The sequence below is a fragment of the Palaemon carinicauda genome, chromosome 13 (assembly GCF_036898095.1).
Source record: "Palaemon carinicauda isolate YSFRI2023 chromosome 13, ASM3689809v2, whole genome shotgun sequence".
Classification (NCBI taxonomy): Eukaryota; Metazoa; Arthropoda; class Malacostraca; order Decapoda; family Palaemonidae; genus Palaemon; species Palaemon carinicauda.
In genome coordinates this window covers 5833942-5857149 of record NC_090737.1, presented here as the reverse complement: position 1 = coordinate 5857149, position 23208 = coordinate 5833942, and the positions used below count along the sequence as shown (strand labels likewise).

The 23208-nt window shown below is 45.5% G+C and overlaps 1 protein-coding gene and 1 long non-coding RNA gene across 6 annotated transcripts in view; one reads left to right on the top strand and one right to left on the bottom strand.

The window, feature by feature from the left end:
- LOC137652159 (uncharacterized) overlaps positions 1-13498 on the top strand; it is a 130606-nt gene extending 117108 nt beyond the window's left edge. For all 5 annotated transcript variants that reach the window (XM_068385365.1, XM_068385366.1, XM_068385364.1 and 2 more), the window contains one exon: positions 13106-13498. In XM_068385365.1, the coding sequence (XP_068241466.1) occupies positions 13106-13366 (261 nt within the window). In that variant the 3' untranslated portion in view covers positions 13367-13498. The remainder of the gene's footprint in view (positions 1-13105) is intronic.
- The window catches only part of LOC137652161 (uncharacterized), a 34043-nt gene continuing 14603 nt past the window's right edge, over positions 3769-23208 (bottom strand). The window contains exon 3 of the long non-coding RNA XR_011046207.1: positions 3769-4370. This is a non-coding gene — a long non-coding RNA (uncharacterized lncRNA). The remainder of the gene's footprint in view (positions 4371-23208) is intronic.

Below are 23208 nucleotides of genomic sequence, written 5' to 3'. Positions count from 1 at the left end.
AAGGGGATCTTGTATCCCTCCTTGAGGACATTGATCGTCCAAGAGTCCGCCCCCCTTTGGCTCCAGTTTCGCCAAAAATGTGAAAGCCTGGCTCCCACTAGTGTCTGGAGAGAGCATGTCTCACTTTCTTGATTTGTTCTGCTGTTTAGTGAATCTGCGAGCTTGACCTCCGGCAGCAATTCTTTGAGGTCCCCTCAAAGGGGCTCTGCCACGAAAGGGCTGACGAGTGGGAGGAGCCTCCTTTTGTTTCCTTGTTGAAAAATTAACTGGAAGAACTTTCCTAGCAGTCCTAGAGATCAGATCCTGAGTAACTTGTTGTGACAGTCGCGGACAAATCCTTCACTAAGTCCGGAGGGAAAAGATGATTGCCCAACGGAGCAAATAAAAGTTCAGATTTCTGAACAGAGGACAAACCTGAAGATAAGAAGGAACAAAGTGTGGTCCTCTTCTTAAGAATTCCTGTTGTGAAAAGGGCGGAAAGTTCTATGGAACCATCCCTAACGGCCTTATCCAAACAGGCTATCAGATGCATTTGAGCCACGTTCTTAGGGTCTGTGGCCTCTGCGAGAGCTCCTAGAATCCAGTCCATAAGGCTGAGGACTTCTATTGATCTAAATATCCACTTCAGCAGATGGTCCATTTCAGAATTAGACCACATAATTTTTGACTTACTCATGGCTGACCTGCGTAAGGAGTCAACGAGTCTGGAAAAGTCTCCTTGGGAAAAGGCAGGAACTCCCAAACAGAGAACTTCCCCAGTCGAATACCACACACTAGATCTGGAGGCCAGTCGAGTTGGAGGAAATGAAAAAGAGGGCTTGCCTTGATCCTTTCTCTTGGCTGTCCATTGGTTGGGTGTAGAAAATGCTCTCTTAACTGATCGTGCCAGAACCATCTTCTTAAAGGAGGATGTTTTTCGGGGTCTGCTCTTCAAAAATTGAGGGTGTGGGCTTTGAGGCATAGGTTTCGTAAAATCTTTCGGATACAAAGATGATAATACTGTCAAAAGTTTTTTTAAAATCAGATGCCTGTAGCGAATCCTGAGATTTGTCTTCTAATTCAGCTAAGGGAACATGGATTCCCTGATCCGAACGGTTAGGAGACAAAACCGCATCATCTTGTCGGTTATTGTCTTCCAAAAATAATTCACCTTGTCCAGAAGGAATATCGTGAAGGATATCATCCAGTTGCGAAGAAGCATCACGTTTATGTACTGAAGGCCTTGATGGAGAAACAGGTTCCAGTGCTTCCAGCATAAGAGATTGAGACTGCTGTATGTTTTCATAAGGGGAAACAGTCTGCTGCATGCGTCCCGAATGCAGCGAGCCGTGAGGAAGCGTTAGTATCGCATCCAGTCAGTTGCGAAGAAGAGGCAACATCTTGTCTATTATGACGTGGGGACAAAACCTGACTGCATGCGTCCAGCAAATGCACAGACTGCCGCATGCGTCCAGGTTGCCGTGAGCTATCAGCGTGTAGCATGCATCCCGCGTGAGCGATAGTCGCGCGATCCAAAGACCGCGAAGGCGAGACAACTGCTTGTCCATCTTGTTGAGTAGACAAATCTTGACTATATGCGTCCAGCATAAGTCCAGACTGATGTCTGCATCCGGAATGCCGTGAGGGAGAGACCAGACTGCCGCATGCGTCCACCTTGTCGCTTGCTGCAACGCGATCTGATCGCTGCGAGGGAGCGTTGCTGAGTATCGGAGAAATACGCTGTCCGATAGTTTCGAAAGAACCCTTTCTTGGTCTATTGCTGTCCTTAGATTCTTTTAGACGCGATTTCTCTGTCCGAGAATCATAAGCGTCAAACAGAGACGAAATCGACCTCTTTAACTCAGACAAATTAGATACATGATGAGCGCCATGTACGCTAGCTGAACGATGTACTGATCGCTGTGAGGTATCGTCAACTGTCGATGCTTCCAGCGCGCCATGTGCGCGATCTGAACCGAATATCGAACGTTGTGAGGGAACGTCAATAGTGATAGGGTGGTCACCAGGGGAAAGTCCTTGTGACATTTCCCTATCTGGGGGAAGAGAAGGAGCGTGTACTGACGTAAACTGAGCACCTTCTTCTTCCGATGAACTATGCATCTTACGATATTGTTTCGGTGCTGACACGTCGTCTTCGTCCGAAAGGAAAACCTCCGGCGAACACCAGTCTCTGCAAGGTGGTTTATTAGGAGACATACGTCTCTTGAGTGGTCTTGAACGAAGTGGTTGGCGCCAACCACGTCGCGGCTTTGCGTTATCCGACGAAGATGCAGACATATTAACATCGCCTTTCCTGTGGTGATGGGGAGCGATCTGGGGATCGTCAACATGATCGCTCAAGGAGACGTCCGTTCGCTGATCAAGGTCTGCCCTATCCTTTGGCCTTTCGACATTTCCTCTCCCAGGGGTTGGGGAGCATGGAAGAGGTCCCGGGCTGGGATTATGACGGACACACCCTCCACTTCACTTTCACTATTTTGCTTTGCAAACCACGCACTGCACCCCACATAACTTCTTTTTTCGTAGTTAGGGAGCGAACTTGAGCGCCCAAGGCTGAAATAGCAGCCATCACATCCTTTAAGGAAGGCTCACTTACCTCCGACACTATATTGGGGTCTGGGACTACTGCAATTGGAATAGGAATACAGTATTAGCATGAACATTGGAAGGAATATCGCCATCAGAAGATCTATTAGAAAGTATACTAGTTGATCCGGACCTTCTAATTCTATCTTTTTCCAAACGCTTAATATAGCGATTAAAAACCTTCCACTCCGAATCAGACAAAGACTTGCATTCATTACATCTGTTATTGTACGTACAAACCTGACCTCTGCAACCACTGCATACTGAATGAGGATCAATAGAGGCCTTAGGCATACGTGTCTTGCATACTTTAACACACTTTCTTATAGTCAGCCATTTTGTAAACAGAAAAAACAGTCCAAGTCAACAACCAACAGAGTCTATTTAAATCGATAGTGAAAAGTCCAGAGAATATCCAAAAACAAGCAGCTAAAGTCGTTAACAATAATCACACTAAAGGTACTTCACCAAATTGTAGAATAAAGTAAATAGTAGCGAAAGAATTTCCGAATGGTTGGGAATGGTTCTGATAACTTATGAGAGATGGCGCTCATGTATGACCACCTACTGTCATGGTGGCGGTCGCCGCGAATTTGAATTTTCTGTCGTGCCGCATCGAAACGTGGGATTTAAGCTATATATATGTAACTACCAGGGAAGTTACATACAGTATTTAAAATAAATAGACCAGGGCAAAATAGTCTGTACTGTACTTGACTTGCAGTCACCACCTAAAACTAAGGTATTGACACAAAACCGCAAACTTTAAAGTCATATTCCATAACATATTGAACAAAAATATGTTACCAAAAATAAAACCCATGGAGAGACAAAGCACACATAAAAGGTGATCACCACCCAAGACGTATTATGTTAAATGCTGTCCACTCCTAAAACAAAGTTACCTGCGTAAACAAACAATAATTACTGTATACAAATGCACTGTTCTATATACTGTACAATATAAAATGAACACTTAACCTAACATTCAATATCACGAAGATTACCTTAGGGGTTCTTCCATTTTATGCAAGGGCTACCGGACCACGTTTTCACACTGTCGCACCCGGACCACATCTTTACACTGCCCCACTATTTCTCAAAGCAGAGCTATTTGTTTGCCGACAAGCTCCCTAGTGCCGTATTCAAAATTTTCAGCTACGTTATCGCTTCGTTAACAAGTGCAGCGAGAGTCAAATCTGAAGACCCAACAAGCAAACTTCATAATACATGACTGTTACATATGCTTTCTCTCAATGATTTCCAGTTTTCAATTCCATAATTGCTGACCATTTTTCTTTAAATGGCTGTATATTGTAATTTCTTCATTTTCATTTTTAATGCCTTTTTTTCAATTCTTATATATTGAGGTGCTATTCTTACAACCCAAAGTCTAATAAGGCTCTTGCAGAGGACCATACTGTATTAACGAATACACTTTGTTGTTTATACTGATGGCTCTAGGCTGTTCAAGAACTGAAGAAAAGCATCACTAACATTTTAAGGCTGAGATCATCAACTTCTGTAATGTCTAAGGAACAAAAGGGGGTTCGTTCTGTCTGCAAAATTTATGTAGATCAAATTGATTTTTTAAATATTTATTGCCTTAAGTACAAGGAGGTCCATTTTCCTTGAGTTAGAGGTAGCCTGATAATCCTTAGGTTATGATGCTCAGCTGGATAACTTTCAGACTTGAAAATTCACCATTTCCAGGTGTTTCTTGAATCTATGGAAGTACATTTTGTTCTGGAACTCCTCCCACTTGGGAAATATCCTGGAGAAATCTGTAAGAAACATTTGATGTTTAGCAAACTACTCTTTATAGCAGATAGAATCCAGTATCATATTTACTACCTCCGTGCCTTCCTGTAGGTTGTGTAATGACCAAAAATTTAATTTGTGGTATCATTGGGTTGGTAAACAATATCTGACTGCAAAAGATGTATTAGAGACCATGCAATTTGAAACTGAAATACATACCATACAAACCAAATTTACCATTTTCATATTACCAAATAAAAGAACAATTATATCTGAACCAAACTCATTTAGGTAACTGGCAACCAAAACAAAGACGATAAATAAATTAATAATTTTTTGAAGCCATAATCTTCAAACTAATTATATACTTCATAACTTAATTCTACTTAGACTAAAAATCTGGACCTAACCTCATTTAGGTAACAATACATGATCCGATAAGTAGACTAATGTTTATTTGAAGCCAAACTTTTAAATATATATGTCTAATAATCTGAACCTTACCTCATTAGGTAAATAACAACATTAGAAAAGACAATAAATAGATTAATCATTAATTTGAAGCCAAACCTTCAGTTATAATCATATATTGTATCTCTTTTAATACTAAATTTATATACAGTATGTCAAAAGATTTAAAAGAATTCCGTAAGGTATTGTACCGTAATGATAATTTGAAAATTCCTTGCAGGTGGTTTCAAGGGCATGTAACACATCGTAACATAAGTCTATATTGGTAGTGATCCGTATTTTGGAATATGGAGTTTTTATGATAAAACAAAGTTTTATGAATACTTACCTGGCAGTTATATATATATATATATAGCTGAGTCTCTGACTGCGGCAGAATTTAATCGAAAATTGCGGCAACCGCCTTGTGGTGGTTGTGTGGTTAGATGGTTAACAACCCTTACAGGGTGGTACTTGGAATCATTCCCATTTTCTGTTCCTCAGATTATCTTTGCCCTACCTGTCTCCTGAGGGGAGGTGGGTGGGCTTTAAAATATATATATAACTGCCAGGTAAGTATTCATAAAACTTTGTTTTATCATAAAAACTCCATTTTTATGAATAGAACTTACCTGGCAGTTATATATATATATATATATATATAGCTGATTCACACATTTGGAGGAGGGAAACAGACAGAAAAAACATAGTTGGGGAAACAACAAAAGAGTTGTAGGAGAACAAACACCTTGATTCCTTACCTGCTAAGGTAGCTGACTTTCCCTTAGGAGTGTTCAGCCAAGAGTAGACCTGCTATGCTGCAAACAACTCAATCGAGTCTGTCAAAGGGGTAGGACCAACAACTTGACTAGACTTCAGAAAACTACCTTCCCATATAAAAAACCTGCAACCTTATTAAAGCTAACCATCTAACCTTGCAGAAATAGATATACACTATCTATCTGGACTGAGGGAACCGTACCACAGGACGAGGACCTCAGACAACCATAAAAAACACAAACCCATATACAAGTACATAAACTAAGGTTGAGTGGGGGTAGTAACTCCTTTGCCTAATACAGAAGCCGCAGCTACGTATGGGCCCAAGGTATAACACTTGTCATAGTCCACTCTTACCTCTCTGAGGTAATGAGAAGCGAAGACAGAGTTGCTCCTCCAGAACGTTGCGTCCATGATCTGCTTAACTGACATATTTTTCCGGTATGCCAGCGAAGCAGCAATGGCCCTTACTTCGTGAGCCCGTACTTTTAACAGGGCGAAGTTTACTTCCTCACAAAAGAGGTGGGCTTCCCTAATAGTTTCCCTCAGGAAAAAGGACAAAGCATTCTTTGACAGGGGTTTTTGAGGATCCTTCACTGAACACCATAAGGAGTTGGAAGCACCCCTCACGCTCCTAGTGTGGGCCAAATAAGCCTTGAGAGCCCTAACCGGGCAGAGGAGGCTTTCCTGTTCCTGACCTACTAGATTCGTGAGGTTAGGGACTTCAAAAGTCCTAGGCCAGGGTTTCGAAGGGTTCTCATTCTTGGCGAGAAAGTCGAACCTCAAGGAACAAACCGCTCCATTTAGGTTGAAGCCTACACGCTTCTCGATTGCCTGGACCTCGCTGATCCTCCTGGCAGTTGCTAGAGACAAAAGGAAGAGGGTTTTCTTAGTCACATCTCGCAGAGAAGCTTGCGAGATAGGCTCAAACTTCCTGGAGCACAAAAACTTAAGCACCACATCCAGGTTCCAAGAAGGGGGTCTTAAGTGCACCTGCTTCGTTGTCTCAAAAGACCTAATGAGGTCCTGCAAGTGAGATAACCCTAAGCCTCTATGCCTAAAGACGGTTGAGAGCATGCTCCTGTATCCTTTAATGGTAGATACAGCCAGTTTAGCATCCTGCCTGAGGTACAAAAGAAAGTCTGCAATCTGGCTCAGAGAGGTAGAGGACGAGGAAACCTTGCGCCTCCTGCACCAAGCTCTAAAGGTTTTCCACTTTGACTGGTAGACTCTTTGTGAAGAGATCCTCCTTGCCCTGGCAATAGCTTTCGCCGCTTGTGCCGAAAAGCCTCGAGATCTAACGAGCTTCTCGACAGTCTGAAGGCAGTCAGATTGAGAGCGAGGGGGTTTTGGTGAAATCTCTCGAAGTGGGGTTGTCTGAGAAGATCTGGACTTGCCGGGAGTCTTCTTGGAAAGTCCATCAGTAACCCTACCACTTCGGTGAACCATTCCCTCGCAGGCCAGAATGGAGCCACTAGGGTCATTCGTCCCGAATCGAGGAGAGCGAACTTCCTGACAACCAGATTGATGATCTTGAACGGGGGAAAGGCATACATGTCCAGCCTCGTCCAATCCATCAAGAAGGCGTTCACTGCAACAGCTTCCTCGTCCGGGACTAGGGAGCAGTAGTTGGGGATCCTCTTGTTTAGACCGGAGGCGAAAAGGTCTATTACTGGTCTGCCCCACAACTTCCAGAGGCTCCGACAGACATGCGGGTTGAGAGTCCACTCTGTAGGAAGGACCTGTCCCCCCCTGCTAAGCATGTCTGCCCTGTTATTTCTCTGCCCTTGAACAAACCTTGTCAACAGCTGGGTCTCGTTCTCGTTCGCCCAGAGGAGAAGCTCTCTCGCAGTTGAGAACAGGGAGAGGGAGTGAGTTCCCCCTTGCTTCCTTATGTACGAGAGAGCTGTGGTGTTGTCGGAATTGATCTCCACAGTCTTTCCCGACACAGCGGTTTTGAAGGCCTTGAGCCCTAACAAAATGGCCATCAATTCCTTCCTGTTGATATGCCAACTGACCTGACTCCCTTCCCAAATAACTGAGACCTCTTTGTTCCCTAGTGTTGCTCCCCAGCCTGACTCGGACACGTCTGAGAATAACACTAGGTCGGGGTTCTTCTTGAACAAGGAGATCCCTTTTCCCAACAGAGCTGGGTCCAGCCACCACATTAAAAGATCCTTGATCTCTGTTGGAATGGGAAAAGAAAAAGTGTCCTCCTGGATCTTTCTGTTCCAAACCTTTGCGAGGAAGTGTTGCAGAGGCCTTAGGTGCAGTCTCCCCAAAGGGACAAACTGCTCCAGGGAGGATAGAGTTCCCAGCAGACTCATCCACTCCTTCGCTGAGCATTCCTGCTTCCTCAAAAAGTCTTTGACTTTGTCCAGGCACCTGGTCTGCCTCTCCTGGGAGGGAGAAGCCTGAAAAAGAACTGAATTCAGAACTATCCCCAAATAGAGAATAGTCTGATTCGGCTCGGTCTGAGACTTCCCCCAGTTGACGATGAGTCCCAGGTCCTGAGTGATCGTATAAGTTTTCATTAGGTCCTCCAGACATTCCTCTTTCGACTGTGACCGAATCAGCCAGTCGTCTAGATAGAAGGAGACCCTTATCTCCTCCTGGTGTAACCAGCCTGCCACATTCACCATAAGTCTGGTGAAAACTTGGGGAGCTCTGCTGAGACCGAAGCAAAGTGCCCTGAACTGGAAGCACTTGCCCTGGAACACAAACCTCAGATATCTCCTCGAAGACGGATGAATGGGGACGTGAAAATAAGCGTCCTGCAGATCGAGAGAAACCATCCAGTCTCCTGGACGAACTGCAGCCAGCACTGACTGAGTCGTCTGAGTCGTCTCCATGGAGAACTTTGTTTTCTCCACGAAGGCGTTCAGAGAGCTGACATCTAGGACTGGTCTCCATCCACCCGAGTTCTTGGGAACCAGAAACAGGCGATTGTAAAAGCCTGGGGAGGCGAGGTCTTGAACTGGCTCTATTGCTCCCTTGACCAACATCTGGTCGACTAGCTCCAGAGGAGCCTCTCGTTTCCCCGCGTCGGTGTACTGAGCCACTAAGGCCAGGGGAGAGTCTGAGAGAGGTGGTTTCTTTAAAAGGGGGATCTTGTAACCTTCCTTGACGACTGAGAGGGACCAGGTGTCCGCCCCTCTCCTTTCCCAAGACTGCCAAAAACGAGACAGTCTAGCCCCTACGGGTGTCTGGAGGACTTCCATCTCAGTTTTTGGACCGGGGCCTAAACGCACCCCTGCTGGTCCTTGGCCCTGACTCTTGTCTTCTCCCCCTGAAATCCGCTCTCGAGGAGATCCTGCCCCGAAAGGGCTGTTGAAACTTCTTCTCCTCCTTCTTCAGAGGAGCAGGAGCAACAGGTAAGGTCTTTCTAGCCGACCGAGACAAACGGTCCTGAGTAGCCTTCTGAGCCAGAGAAAGGGAGATATCTCTAATCAGAGCTTCAGGAAAAAGATGACGTGAAAAAGGGGCGTAAAGTAGCTCCGACTTCTGGGCAACAGTCACAGATCTAGAGGTGAAGGAGCACAAAAGGGCCCTCTTCTTTAAGACCCCTGCTGAGAAAAGGCAAGCCAATTCATTAGCTCCATCCCTTAGAGCTTTGTCCATGCAGGACATGATACTCGTCAGGTCCTTCGTGTCCTCCAGGAGTTCAGACTTCCTGGCCAGAGTCCCGAGAGACCAGTCCAGGAAGCTGAAAACCTCGAAAACCCTGAAAATTCCCTTGACGAGGTGATCAAGCTCCGACATGGACCACATCACCTTGGCAGAGTTTAAAGCATGCCTTCTTGCCGAGTCCACAAGAGCCGAGAAGTCACCTTGGGAGGAGGAAGGCACTCCTAACCCCAAAGGTTCCCCTGTCTCATACCACATACCGGCCTTGGAAGCGAGCCGGGACGGTGGAAAAGAAAAGGTGGTCTTGACAGCTTGTCTCCGTTCCTTCATCCAATCATCCACTTTAGCGAGAGCTTTCCTGGCCGAAATTGAAAGTTTCATTTTGATGAAGGCCGAAGACTTAGTAGCTTTCTTCCTGGTAAATTGAGACTGAGGAGAACGAGGGGCCGAAGGTTGAAATTCCTCCCCGTAAAGTTCCAAAAGAGAGCGAGAAAGAACCTTGTAATCGCTAGAAGAGTCGGCAGGTTTTTCTTCCTCTTCCGAAATATCTTCGAGGTCCTGCTCAAGGATAACATCCCGAAGAGTTGGGCTGCCAGCAGGCTGGCAGCGAGAGCAGTTTGAATCCTGGCGCCGAGCGCCGCTAACATCCAGTCGGCGAGAGGCGGTATCGTCACGATGACGAGAAGCGGTATCTTCACAATGACGAGAGGCAGTATCGTCATGATGACGAGAAACAGAAGCGTCCTGAAGATGCAGGCTGCCGTCGCCTTGAAAATGCAGACTGCTTTCATCCTGTTTCCTAAGAAACGAGGCAGTAACGTCCAGGTGTTTCGAAAGGGAAACGGAATCGTCACGGTGCTGAGAACGAGAGGCAGTATTGTCCTGGCGGCGGGAGAGGGGGGAAGGAAATTCCTGGCAGCGTGCCGATGAAGAGGGTGTACGTTGTCGTACGGCCGACGAAGTGCGCAGAGGTTTCTTGGGAGAGATACTAAAATCTCTCTTAGAAGAAGATCTCTTAACAGGCAAAGAGACGTCCTTACGTCTGACGGACTGAGAAGGGTGGCTGAAAGCTTTAACTAACGATGAAAGTTGTTCCTGCATAACAACCATGAAAGCTTTAGCAACATCCGCTGGCTCTCGCGGTGCCGAAGACGGCAGTTGTCGTACGGCTTGACTGGGAGCGCTGGCAGAAGAAGCAGGGAGTCTAACAGGATTAACTGGGCTAAGGACTCTCTGTTTCGCCCTTTTAACAGGAACATCGAAATCGTCTTCCGAAGGATCAGGGTCTCTGCTACTCGAACCGGGAGAGGGAGAGCGAGACTGCACGTCCCGGTTCCACCCTCTCTTCATTGGTCTCGATTCGTAACGCCAATTACGTCTGGGAGAACGATCAGGCGAAGACACAAACGTATCCGACACGCCTTTCCTACGGCGATCAAGAGCAGCCTGGGAGATCGCAACAGGACTGTCTGAGGCGACGACTGACCGAGGATAAGCACCTCTCACCCCCTTTTGGCTTTCGACGTACCTTCTCCCTTGATCCTGGGAGCTTGGTAGAGGTCTAGACCTAGGGGTATGACAGATTCGATCAGTCGCCACCTCCACTGCACTTTCACAAGCACTAATTTCACCTACACCCTTACCTTTAAAGGCCTCCAACTGTGCTTTAATGGCCTCCAGTTCAGCAGCTAATTTAGCATACCCAGGGTCATCCGTAGGCACAGGTCCTGTAGAAGGGGCAGGAGTCACTACATTTGGGGAAGGAATACCTTCCAAAGAGGTTACAAGCAAAGGGTCAATAGATAAATCTAAGCTAGACTCACTAGCAGACTTTGACTTTGATTTAGCTCTTCTAACTCTATCAATCTCAAGTTTGCGCACATAGCGCTGCATAGCTAACCAATCATTATCACTTAAAACCTCGCATTCCTTGCACTTATTATCTAAAGCACATTCAAACCCCCTGCAACCCATACAGATAGTGTGAGGGTCAACCGAAAGTTTCGGCAACCTCACCTTGCAAATATCATTCGCACAAACACGATAATGAATTTTCTCACTCATGATAATAAAGGAAAAAAGACAAAAAACAAAAACAACACGATTGCCAAATCCCAACACAGTGTACTTCACCAAAAACGAAGTCCAAAAAGGCGATGAAGGAAAAGCGATCCGAAAAACTCTGAAAGGCGGACCAACGATGTTGTCGATCCGGCCGGCAGAGATAATCTGAGGAACAGAAAATGAAAGGCGGACCAACGATGTTGTCGATCCGGCCGGCAGAGATAATCTGAGGAACAGAAAATGGGAATGATTCCAAGTACCACCTTGTAAGGGTTGTTAACCATCTAACCACACAACCACCACAAGGCGGTTGCCGCGATTTTCGATTAAATTCTGCCGCAGTCAGAGACTCAGCTATATATATATATAACTGCCAGGTAAGTTCTATTCATAAAAATAAGGCTTTAACACCAGATGAGAATTCGAATTTCAGCCTTATTTTGAATTTTATAGCAAATTAGATATTTTACCCAGAACAAACTCATGTATAAAAGTAACTTATTTAGTTATCAAAATATATTCAAAGACTAATCTTCATCAACATCTTTTGTTAATAGTTTTTAAGACATTACTAAACTTTTTCAATTGTTTACACTACATATGGGACTTGAATTTTATTTTATTTAAGAGACATACTGTACTGTAACTGTATATACAGGTGAGATATTAATCCCTACATTTACTTCATAAGATAAAACTGTAATAAAATAGTCGCCTAGCTTGTAAAAAATTAATAAACATAGCCAAGGAAACATGAAGCAATTGATCAGTTTTAATGAATCTTTAATATATTGATTCGAGGTTAAACATTTAGGCTAAGGGAATTCTACTATTTGCCATGCCAGCCACACAATAAAAGGAGATTTAAAAGGGTTCTTATATCTTAGAGGAGTGATGTGAATCCAGGCTACAATCTCAGCTGATAAGGGATAAGCTGTTGTTTAGAGGCACTTGCGTTAGCTAGAGTGGGGATATAAAGATCTTGGCTGCCGTCTTGTTCATCTGCCTTACAAATTCTCTGTGCCTTAAAGTGTCTAAAAGATGGCTTTAAATGCAGGCGCAGGAGGGTTATGCAGCAGAAGGGTCTAAAGTAATTAAAGCATGCAAGGCTTTACGAGAGGATCTCAAATCTGGGATGTGCCATGTACCATCAGAACCCTTTACTGTATGGTGCACTAGAATTACTAGCTAGCTCTTGAGGACATAGGTTAAGGTTTGAAACAGGTTAGGCATGAAATATATATTTAATCTAAAAATGGCCATCTGAGCTTCCACTAAAGAAGCTAAGTCTGTTAAACTCATAGTGAGCTCATTCCTATTAAAATTAGCTTGTTAGACTGTAGAAAAGTCAAAGGCTGGAGTGAACAGTGAGACTATGCTCTCCTCACTAGAATCTCTACATTAGAAAATTGTTCCTTAACATGAGACACAAAGAGACAGTTGATCATAATCACTTAGAAAAAAATCTTATGGACAACAGTGCAACGATTGCTAAAATATCCGGAGAAATCTTAAAAACTCTAAAATCACAATAAAAAATTAAACCGACATCTGGAGCGGAGGGGCACACATTGTTGTTCCTAGTCTATTTTTAAACTGAAGCTATCCAGCATGCGCAGCATGTTGTTATTGTTAGACGCTGGTGTTGTTGCTTTAAAAATAGCATTAGTGTATTGGAAGGAAAGAAAATGGAAAAATTTATTTTAAGGAGTAACATGGCCATACCAAGTTTCCAGAGACAAAAGCCATATGAACATCAGGTGAGTGAGTAAACTGTAGAAAAACAAATTTATTAAGACTGTTTTGTAACAAAATTAATGCTAATTTTTCATTTCAGGTCTTGGAGAGGAGGAAGTTCCTTTGCACAGATGATTATGATGAGGGATATTATGATTTTCATTGCTTACCAAATGGGGAGCCTGTTTCTGATGGTATGGAATGGTACACGATATGTGGTACACCATTCCCAAACCGAGCAGAATATATTTGTGCAATTTCTCTCATTTCATTTGTAGCTACTATTGTTTTTTATAATTTGCTCTTTAGAAGCTCACGCACTATTGTCAGTAAAAAGACAGTCAAGTCAAAGACAAACTAATGTATTCTTATTGAAATTGTTACAAACATCTTTTGAAATAAGGCTATATCTGTATTTAAATGTACAGTACAACATCCATAAATTAACTATAAGTAAATCTATTACAGTACTTGAAATAAATTTGTATTCTACTTGTTTTTTTCTGTAACACTTCACTAATCCTGTAGGCTACAATATATAGTATTTCGTTCATAGATGCCTTGCTGATTAATTTTACGCTATAAAGAATGATGTTTCAAGTTAAAAAAAAAAAAAAAAAAGTCTTTAAAAGAAAAGTTTAAAAATTTGCAGTACTGCTAATGTAGTCACCAAAGAATTGATGAAGCTTTTCCATAAAACCTTCATTTTGGATGGTTTTAATGATGCTTTATGCACATTGAATCTTTTTAGTATTTTCTATTTAAGAAAAGAGCACTTTGAAATAGTAGATATATAGTTCATTGCTTAGCTAGCCCTCCCACTCACACCTGTGAATGAACTCACTTTGCTTGGAGGTAGGACTTCCAAGGGGATAGGCTGGCAGGTAAGTTTGTATAAATAGCTAAAGGTTTGTATCGTTGGGAAAAATACAAATTATCCCCAAATTGGTCATTTGTTCCGTAACTGGAATACAAACCTACACTATTTATTAAGGGTGACTAGCCCATTAGGAGGTGGACGTCCCTGCAAAACTGGCTCTTTGGCTACCCGAGGGCTCCTTTTGAAGAGGTAGGTACCAAAAATATGGAGTTCCTGCACCTCGCTAAACCTTGCTACGCACGGTCCGCGGCCTACGCAAGCTGTGTGTTGAGATAAACAGTGTAACTGTCAAGGTTAAAGTTATTCCAAGTCTTTGTAGGAAAACTGTTGTAACCAAGACTTTCCCAATACCACCTCGCCAGGGTATGAGGATGCAACAGTATTGACATAATACTAGGTACACAAGGAAGCCTGGTTTACCAGCAGTGGTTTGAGGTCAGCTTGAGCAGACAACCCAGGCTGCTGCTTTCACCAAGAGAGGGGAGGATGAAGAAAAAATAAGAGCCTGTCAACTTTTCATTCACACAGACTAAAACGGGTAACAGTGCCCTAAACCTCCTGCTACTTGTCCAATAAGGAGCTTGAGGTATTATAACCGCTGTAGTGCAGCCACCACAGGGCTTATATAGAACGTATTGAGCCTCCTATGGGTCACATCTTGCAGGAAGTGGGCTGTAAACATATTTTGACATTTCCACACCCCAGCCTGTAGAACCTGCATCACTGAGAAGTCTCTTGAAGGCCAGGGACGTAGCTACGCCCGACATCGTGGGCTCTGGGGCGACGTGAAAGTGGAGGTTTGGATTTAGGGGATGGTGTATGACCCTGTGAATCCAAGCAGAAATGGTATTCTTGGTGACCCTCCTCTTGTTTTTCCCTGTGCTGACGAAAAGTGCAAGCCCATGGGGACGGGCTGCCGCTGTTCTTTTGAGGTTTTAACAACAAACTCAGGAACGAAACGGAACGTTACCTCTCCCCATCCCCTTGAATGGGCGATGTCTTATGAGAGACCATGAAGTTCACCCACTCGTTTGGCCAAGGCCAAAGCTAGAAGGAACACCGTCTTCCAAGTGAGGTGGTGATCCGTTGCCTGGCATAAAGGTTCATAGGGAGGTCTCTTCAGAGACCTGAGAACTCGAACCACGTTCCAAGGGGGGAGGTCTCCCTTCCGACCAAGAACAGTCAAGTTCGAAACTCCGTATAATTAAGGAAAGTTCTGGTGATGAAGAGATGTCCATTTCATTCAGCCTAAGGTCGAGACTTAAGGCTGAGCGATAGCCATTTACCGCCAAGACTGAAAGGCGCATTTCTTCCCGCAAATATACGAGGAACTCCACTATTGCTAGAATAGTGGCATCGAGAGGAGCGATACCCCTTCTGCGACACCAACCACAGAAGACGTTCCACTTTGCCAGGCAGACTGCTGCTGATCACCTCCACAGGTATGCAGACATCCTGCTTGCAACGTGTTGCGAAGATCCTCTCTGAGTGAGGAGATGCTGGATAGTCTCCAGGCGTGAAGTCGTAGCTCGGCTTTGTGGAAGGTGTTGGTATTTGGTTGTCTGAGCAGATCGTGTCGTGAAGGGAGTTCTCTTGGAAACTCCATCAGGAGTTGCAGAAGGTATGGAAACCATTCCACGTGATGCCATAGGGGAGCTATGAGGGTCATTGAGAGATTAACCGATGTTCTGGCCTTGTTGAGCACCCTCCTCATCAGACAGAATGGGGAAAAGGTGTAAACGTCAATGCTGTCCCACTGTTGTCAGAATGCATCTTGCCAGAGAGCCTTGGGGTCTGGAACTAGGGAGCAGTACAACCGGAGCCTGAAGTTCAGGGCCATTGCAAAGAGATCCACAGTCGGAGAATCCTCGCAAAGTCAGGACTTTCTTGGCTACTAGATGGTTCAAAGTCCACTCGGTACTCACAATCTGAGATGCTCTGCTCAGTTTGTCGGTGAGCACATTCCTCTTGCCTGGAATAAAGCATACCAATAGTGGTATCGAGTGAATCTCGGCTCATCTCAGTATCTCTATGGCTAGATGGGCTAGGGACAGTGAAAAAGTACCTCCGTGTGTTCATTGATGTAAGCCACTACCGTGGTGTTGTCACTCATCGCCACCACCACTGAGTGGCCCGTCAGGAACTGAATGAACCGTAGAAGGACCAGAAAGACAGCCTTCATCTTTTGAGAGATTTATGTGGAGGTATTTTTCTTACTGACCAGAGGCCTGAGGTTGTGTGGTGAAGCACGTGGGTCCCACCGTTTTTTTGAAGCGTCTGAGAACAGCATCAAATCTAGGGGGAGGATGAGAAGATCTACGGCCTTCCGCATATTCTCGTCTGACACCCACCATTCGAGGTCCATCTGTTCCGCTGATTCCACCTGGACTTGGGCCGCCACTAGAGAGATCGAATCGTCAGGCGGAAGTTGGGAAGTAGACGGGCTAGAGATGATGATAGATGCCTGAGGAGACGTAGCCACGTCTGGGCTGGAAGTTCTTGTCTGAGAAAAGATCTTGCGACCTTTCTCAGCCTCATTATTCTGTCATCTGATGGGAAGGCTTTGTGGAGATTGGTCTAATATCCTACCTAGGTATACCAGTCTTTGCGTAGGAAGCAGGGAGGACTTCTCGGTATTTACCATGATCCCCAGATCTTGGCAAAATCTCAGGAGTTTGTCTCGGTGTTGAAGAAGGGTTGACACCGAGTCTGCTAAGATTAGCCAGTCATGCAGATAACGGAGGAGAATGATGACGATTCTGTGAGCCCTAGATGACACTAGGGCGAACACACTGGTGAAGACTTGGATGCTGTGGAAAGACCAAAGCACAACACCTTGAACTGGTATTTCTTGTTGTCTAGGCTGAGTCTTAAGTACTTCCTTGAAGAGGGATGGATTGAGATCTGGAAGTACGCGTCCTTTAGGTCCACAGTGCACATGAAATCCTAATGGTCTTACCGTGTCTGTTGTCTCCATGCTAAGCGGAGTTTGTTTGACAAACTCGTTCAGAGGTGAGAGGTTGATGATAGGTCTCCATCTCCAGATGCCTTTTTCATAATAAATAGTTGGCTGAAGAAGCCTGGGGACTCATCGAGGAACTCCTCGAAAGCGCCCTTCAACATGGTCTAGACTAATGCATGGAGGGCTAGCCCCTTTGCTGATCCCATCGCAAAGGAGTCTATCAACACTGGATTCTTGACCAGGGGAGGGAGAGATGACGTGAACGGGACGCAATACACTGAACGAATCACGGAGACTGTCCAGGGTTCGGCCCCGAGTTACTTCCACCTGTTCCAGCAACTTAGTAGGCATACCCCCACTGGTGGACAAGTGGAGGGGGAGTGCCTATCCTAGCGTTTACAGCCAAGGCTGCTCCCTCTAGGACATTTTCCTATCCTGGAGGACTTTATGCGTTTCCTGTCCTTGGCTGGAAAGAGCTTCTTAGACACTTGTCTGCTTCACTGTCGTCTTGCTAGTCGAGGTCTTGGCTGGGTTAGACTGCTGAGGAGCTAGTGGTTTATAGGGCCTGGATGTCAAGGCTCTATGGAGGAGAGTCCTGGTGAGACTTCCTCCATCTCTCCGCAGCCTGCTCTATGTCCTTCGTCTCGTAAAGAGGATCCATCTAGAGAGGAGTTCCTGAGCCTAACAATCTTGGCATTAGGGACCTGCTGATGGAATCTCTCAGACACTGCATCACGATGGTGTTTGCCCATAAGTTCAAGACTTTGTGGGCAAAAGACTTGATGATGTGAGTGCCTGAGAGGAGGAAGGTTTCCATAGCCTTCCTGGTACTTTCTTAGGAAAAATCCTCAGTCCGTACCAAAATCCCCAACCAAAGATCTAGCCACGAAGTAGCCTGCATGGCATACTTCATGACCTCATGATTGATGATATCTGCTGCCGAGAAAGACCTGATGATTGGAAGGCCTCTCTGTAGAGACCTCCCCTGGTTAGCTCTTTCAAAAAGTGGAGTGGAAGAGCTGGAAGAGGCTCGTCCAAGACCTCGTAGTACCTCCTCTGCTGGACTCGAGGTGGTGGGAGGAGGCCGAACACTGAGAGGAGAAGTCGGAGAGCTGTAGGGGGATCTTAGGCCTGGCACTCTTCAGCCCCTGAGACCAGTGCAAGGTTGCACTGGCTTTAGAGGGATTCTGTGTGCAAAAGACACGATCTAGGACTGTGTCTTTGAACTCTCAGGGGGGGGTATCTCTGGGTGTGCTAACTCCTATAGAACCCTGATGAGAGTCAGAACTTGCCAGAAGGCATGTTCTGACTTCCTGCTCCCCCTCTGAGGTGACACTGGTAGCGAATTCTCCTTCCTCCATACCTGAGAGATCATTTTGGGGTGGGTCGTGGACATCCCACGAGTGGCTGATGATTCCTGTGGGCCTGGAGGTCCTCGTAGAGGACTTTGATAGAGTCTTAAAAGAGTCCTTCGACTCTTTACGGAGAAGAAGGTAGAACTAACTTCGGAGGCTTGTTTGTACTATCCTTCCTGGTTCCTACCGGAGGGGGAAGAGAGGACGCCTGCCCATCCCGAGGCTCCCTCAGCAGAAGTGAGGCAGGAGAGCGTCTGGGAGGAGTACCAAGGAGGATTGGCCAAGATGGCTACACAGGGGTCAGCTTACTCTAGGTGATGTGACAGCATACAAGACTCCTCTTGTCCTCTTCAGGGGTGAAGCAGTCGAGGTTCTGTGCCGAGACTCTGATAGTGCTGACGGCTGCAGAGGCCTCTGAAGAGCGTGAAGAAAAAGCAGGACCGAAGGCTTGCACCATCGACCATGGCAGAGCGCTTGGGGGTAGGAGAGCACTGGAGTGTTGCGCGCAGGAGAGCACTGGAGTGCTTGCGCGCAGGAGAGCACTGGAGTGCTGGTGAGCGATGGAGAATGCCAGTGTGCTGAAGAGCGCTAGCCCATTGGAGAGCAATAATGCGCTGGCGAGCGCTGATGTTTTACTGAGCACTGGCGAGTTGGAGCGCTCTTGAATGCTGGTAAGCGACGGCGGGCAGCTGGGGCACAATCTGGTAGTTTAGAAGGAGCGTAAGGGCGCTGACGAGTAGCAGAGCGTTGCGCAGGAACCTGGGGCACTGGTGAACGAAGTGTTGGCTGGTGATGAGAGCACACGAGGATGGCGTGTAGAAGGAATACACGCAGGCGAGTGACGCAAGGTCACATGGCGAACAGGAGTCAGGAATGGAGATGGCAGGTCAGGACGACAGCGCGTAGGAAGAGCTGGAACAGGGATATGCCCTTTGGAAGTGCGAATATCCACCGTAGGGGATTGCACACGATCCACAGTGTCCAAGGCCGAAGTCTGAAGCAGAAGGTCCAGGAGCCCGCGAAGATCGAGGGCCAAAAGATGACGGATGAGGAGGCTCCTCTGCGGAGGAAGGCTGTGTAGACAAGGCTGAAGAGCCAAAGGTGTATTTTCACTGAAGGGGAAGGCGCACACCTAAGGCCAAGAGGAGGGCAAGCACGATGGCACCCTCTGGGGGTTGGTGGATCAGCAAGCTGACCTTTAGCGGCAGCAGTCCTTCAAAGAAGTCTCTAAGTGAACTTCCTCGAGGGGAAGAAATACTCGCATGAGACGGACGACGGACTTTGCTTCCCTCTCGAAGGATGTTCAGCAAGGGGGAAGCTCATTCAACAGCAATGGCAGAAGAGTCCGAAGGGGCAGCAGAAAACGCCTCTGGCACAACAACATTGACACAGGCAAGAGGATCTAACTCTGACGTCGACGAAGGCTGCACACTACCACCACAGCGAAGGAGTTGCAGCCGGTAACCCCAAGGATGACCACACCAGGAAAAAAGGAGAAAGAGTCATGGACACCCCGGGGGGAGAGTCAGGGCCGCTTTGCTAGGGGAAGCAACACCGTCTCTCAAGGACCGAGGTTGACCAGGTATTAAGGGGCCTGCACTACTACTTAACGGTCTCTCGGAAGAGACCCAACAAGCAGGAGCTTCGGATGAAGGTCAGGAAGTGGAAGAAGCAGCCTTGGGTTTTTCCTGCTTCAAAGAAAACTTCAGAGAAGAATCCCGATTAACTTCTGTCGACACCCAAAGCTTTCCCGCTGGGAGGCAGACCACTTCCGACACTCATTACACTTGTTACCACTATCACACCAGTGACGTCTGCAGAAGGGACAATGTGTGTGGTAATTGGTGTCCTCGGCAAACATGAAGGTACCACAGTGCCTGCCTTCAAGTCCAGGGCAGGTACGCATGGTCGGCAGAAGTCAACACACACACTGAAACAGAGAAAGCACAAAGAGCATTAATGGCAGTCCAAATATTTGGAGAGGATGAAAAGTGGCAACGACCGTTCACCATTGGAGCCAAAAGCAAAGCGAGCTAATTCACAGGTGTGTGAATGGTTAGGGGTAGCTGACTAAACCCTTCCACTCACTAGCAGGATATTAAGTTAACTCTCGCTAAATCTTAATGGCTCGTCCTTTCAGCTTCGCCGAAAGTAATGCCCCTAATAAATAGCGTAGGTTTGTATTCCAGTTACGGAACAAACTAAATTTATAAAGGGACCAAAGGCGAAAACCCAGTAAGGAAAGACCCCACACTGTGGGAAAGCTGTTAAGTTGAACGCATAATGCTATTGTTTTTCACATCTTGTAAATTACATCAACAGAAAATAGGACCATTTTGGAGATAATTTGTATTTTCCCCTAATACAAAACTGTTATTTATGTGGATATACTTTAGGCAGAGCTGGAAGGCAGCTATTAGATTTAAAATGTGAGGTGGCAACCCTTCCTAACCACTTGAGTGGGTAGGCAGCTAGGGTGGTATCCAGCCGACTACATATACTCTCACAACTATGAGCTACGTCCCTTTTAATTCCAGGCAGGACTTACTGGGGGACAGGTGATGGCAGGCCAGTTTCTATAAATAACTACAGGTGATGGCAGGCCAGTTTCTATAAATAACTACAAGTTTGTATTAGTTAGGGAAAAATACAAATTATCTCCAAATTTGTCATGTTCCCATACTAATAAACCTTTCGTTATTCCTGTCAATAACTCACTCTTAGGAGCGTGGTAAGTTCAACCACTGGCTTAGTCATTGACGCGGGTTTAACTAGTACAGTATTAGACTGTAATCGAGGGAAACCTTGCCACCTCACTTATCAATGCGAGTATGATAGCAGCCTGAGCAACCTAAGTAGCTGCGAGAGATATCCTATGAACATCTAGGTAAGAATGTTCCTAGTTTAAATAGGAACCCTATGCATAAATAGATGTTTCCTAAGGCCTACCTCACAGGAGGCGTTGGGGACGTGTACAAGTATATAACAATAAACTATACCGGGTACTTGGTTACACAAGGGAAGTGGTTATTACCTGCAGAGGTTGAATCCAGCTTGCAAATGGACCCATAACGCTGTTCCCCCAAACAGGAGAAGATGATGAAAGTAAAAGAGCCAGACATACTTACATTCATCCCCGCCTTACCTTGGGTAACCAATTATTATTATAATTATTATTACATGCTAAGCTACAACCCCAGTTGGAAAAGCAGGAATGCTATCAGCCCAGGGGCCCTAACAGGGAAAATGGTCCAGTAAGGAAAGGAAACAAGGAAAAATGATATTTTAATTATAAAATAATTTTTTTAATATACTTACCCGGTGAATATATAATAGCTGCAACTCTGTTGCTCGACAGACAAAAAACAGTAAAAACTCGCCAGCGATCGCTATACAGGTTGCGGGTGTGCCCACCAGCGCCAACTGTCGGCCAGATACCACTCTCTCGATGTAAACAAAGACTCAATTTCTTCTCATCCCACTGCGTCTCTATTGGGGAGGAAGGGAGGGTCGTTTAATTTATATATTCACCGGGTAAGTATATTCAAAAATTTATTTTATAATTAAAATATCATTTTTAAATATTTAACTTAGCCGGTGAATATATAATAGCTGATTCACACCCAGGGTGGTGGATAGAGACCAGTTAAATATGTTTACATCGTATAAGCTAAGAGTTTTTTATTTCATTTTGACAGTTATCAATATAACAAAACCAAAATAAATAGGTACCTGGTAAGGAAGTCGACTTAGACGATTACTCTGCCTTGTAAGTACGTCTTCCTTACGGAGCCCCGCGATCCTCTTAGGATGCTGACAGACCCCCAGGAGCTGAAGTATCAAGGGCTGCAACCCATACAACAGGACCTCATCAAATCCCTAATCTGGGCGCTCTCAAGAAATGACTTTGACCACCCGCCAAATCAACCAGGATGCGAAAGGCTTCTTAGCCTTCCGGACAACCCATAAAAACCAACATTAAAACATTTCAAGAGACAGATTAAAAGGATATGGAATTAGGGAATTGTAGTGGTTGAGCCCTCACCCACTACTGCACTCGCTGCTACGAATGGTCCCAGTGTGTAGCAGTTCTCGTAAAGAGACTGGACATCTTTTAAGTAACATGACGCGAACACTGACTTGCTTCTCCAATAGGTTGCGTCCATGATACTTTGCAGAGATCTATTTTGCTTAAAGGCCACGGAAGTTGCTACAGCTCTAACCTCGTGCGTCTTAACCTTAAGCAAAGATCGGCCTTCCTCACTCAAGTGTGAATGAGCTTCTCGTATTAACAATCTGATAAAACATGACAAAGCATTCTTTGACATAGGCAAGGATGGTTTCTTAACCGAACACCATAACGCTTCAGATTGGCCTCGTAAAGGTTTAGTACGAGCTAAGTAGAACTTAAGAGCTCTAACTGGGCATAAGACTCTTTCTAGTTCATTGCCTACGATCTCCGATAAGCTGGGAATATCGAAAGATTTAGGCCAAGGACGAGAAGTTAGCTCATTTTTGGCTAGAAAACCAAGTTGCAGAGAACAAGTGGCTTTTTCTGACGAAAATCCGATGTTCTTGCTGAAGGCATGAATCTCACTGACTCTTTTAGCTGAGGCTAAGCATACCAGGAAAAGAGTCTTAAGAGTGAGATCTTTCAGGGAGGCTGACTGTAAAGGCTCAAACCTGTCTGACATGAGGAATCTTAGGACCACGTCTAAATTCCACCCAGGAGTAGCCAAACGACGCTCCTTAGTGGTCTCGAAAGACTTAAGGAGGTCTTGCAGATCTTTATTGATGGAAAGATCTAAGCCTCTATGCCGGAAGACCGATGCCAACATGCTTCTGTAGCCCTTGATAGTGGGAGCTGAAAGGGATCGTCCTTTTCTCAGGTATAAGAGAAAAACAGCTATTTGGGCTACAGAGGTACTGGTCGAGGATACAGAAACTGACTTGCACCAGTCTCGGAAGACTTCCCACTTCGATTGGTAGACTCTAATGGTAGAAGC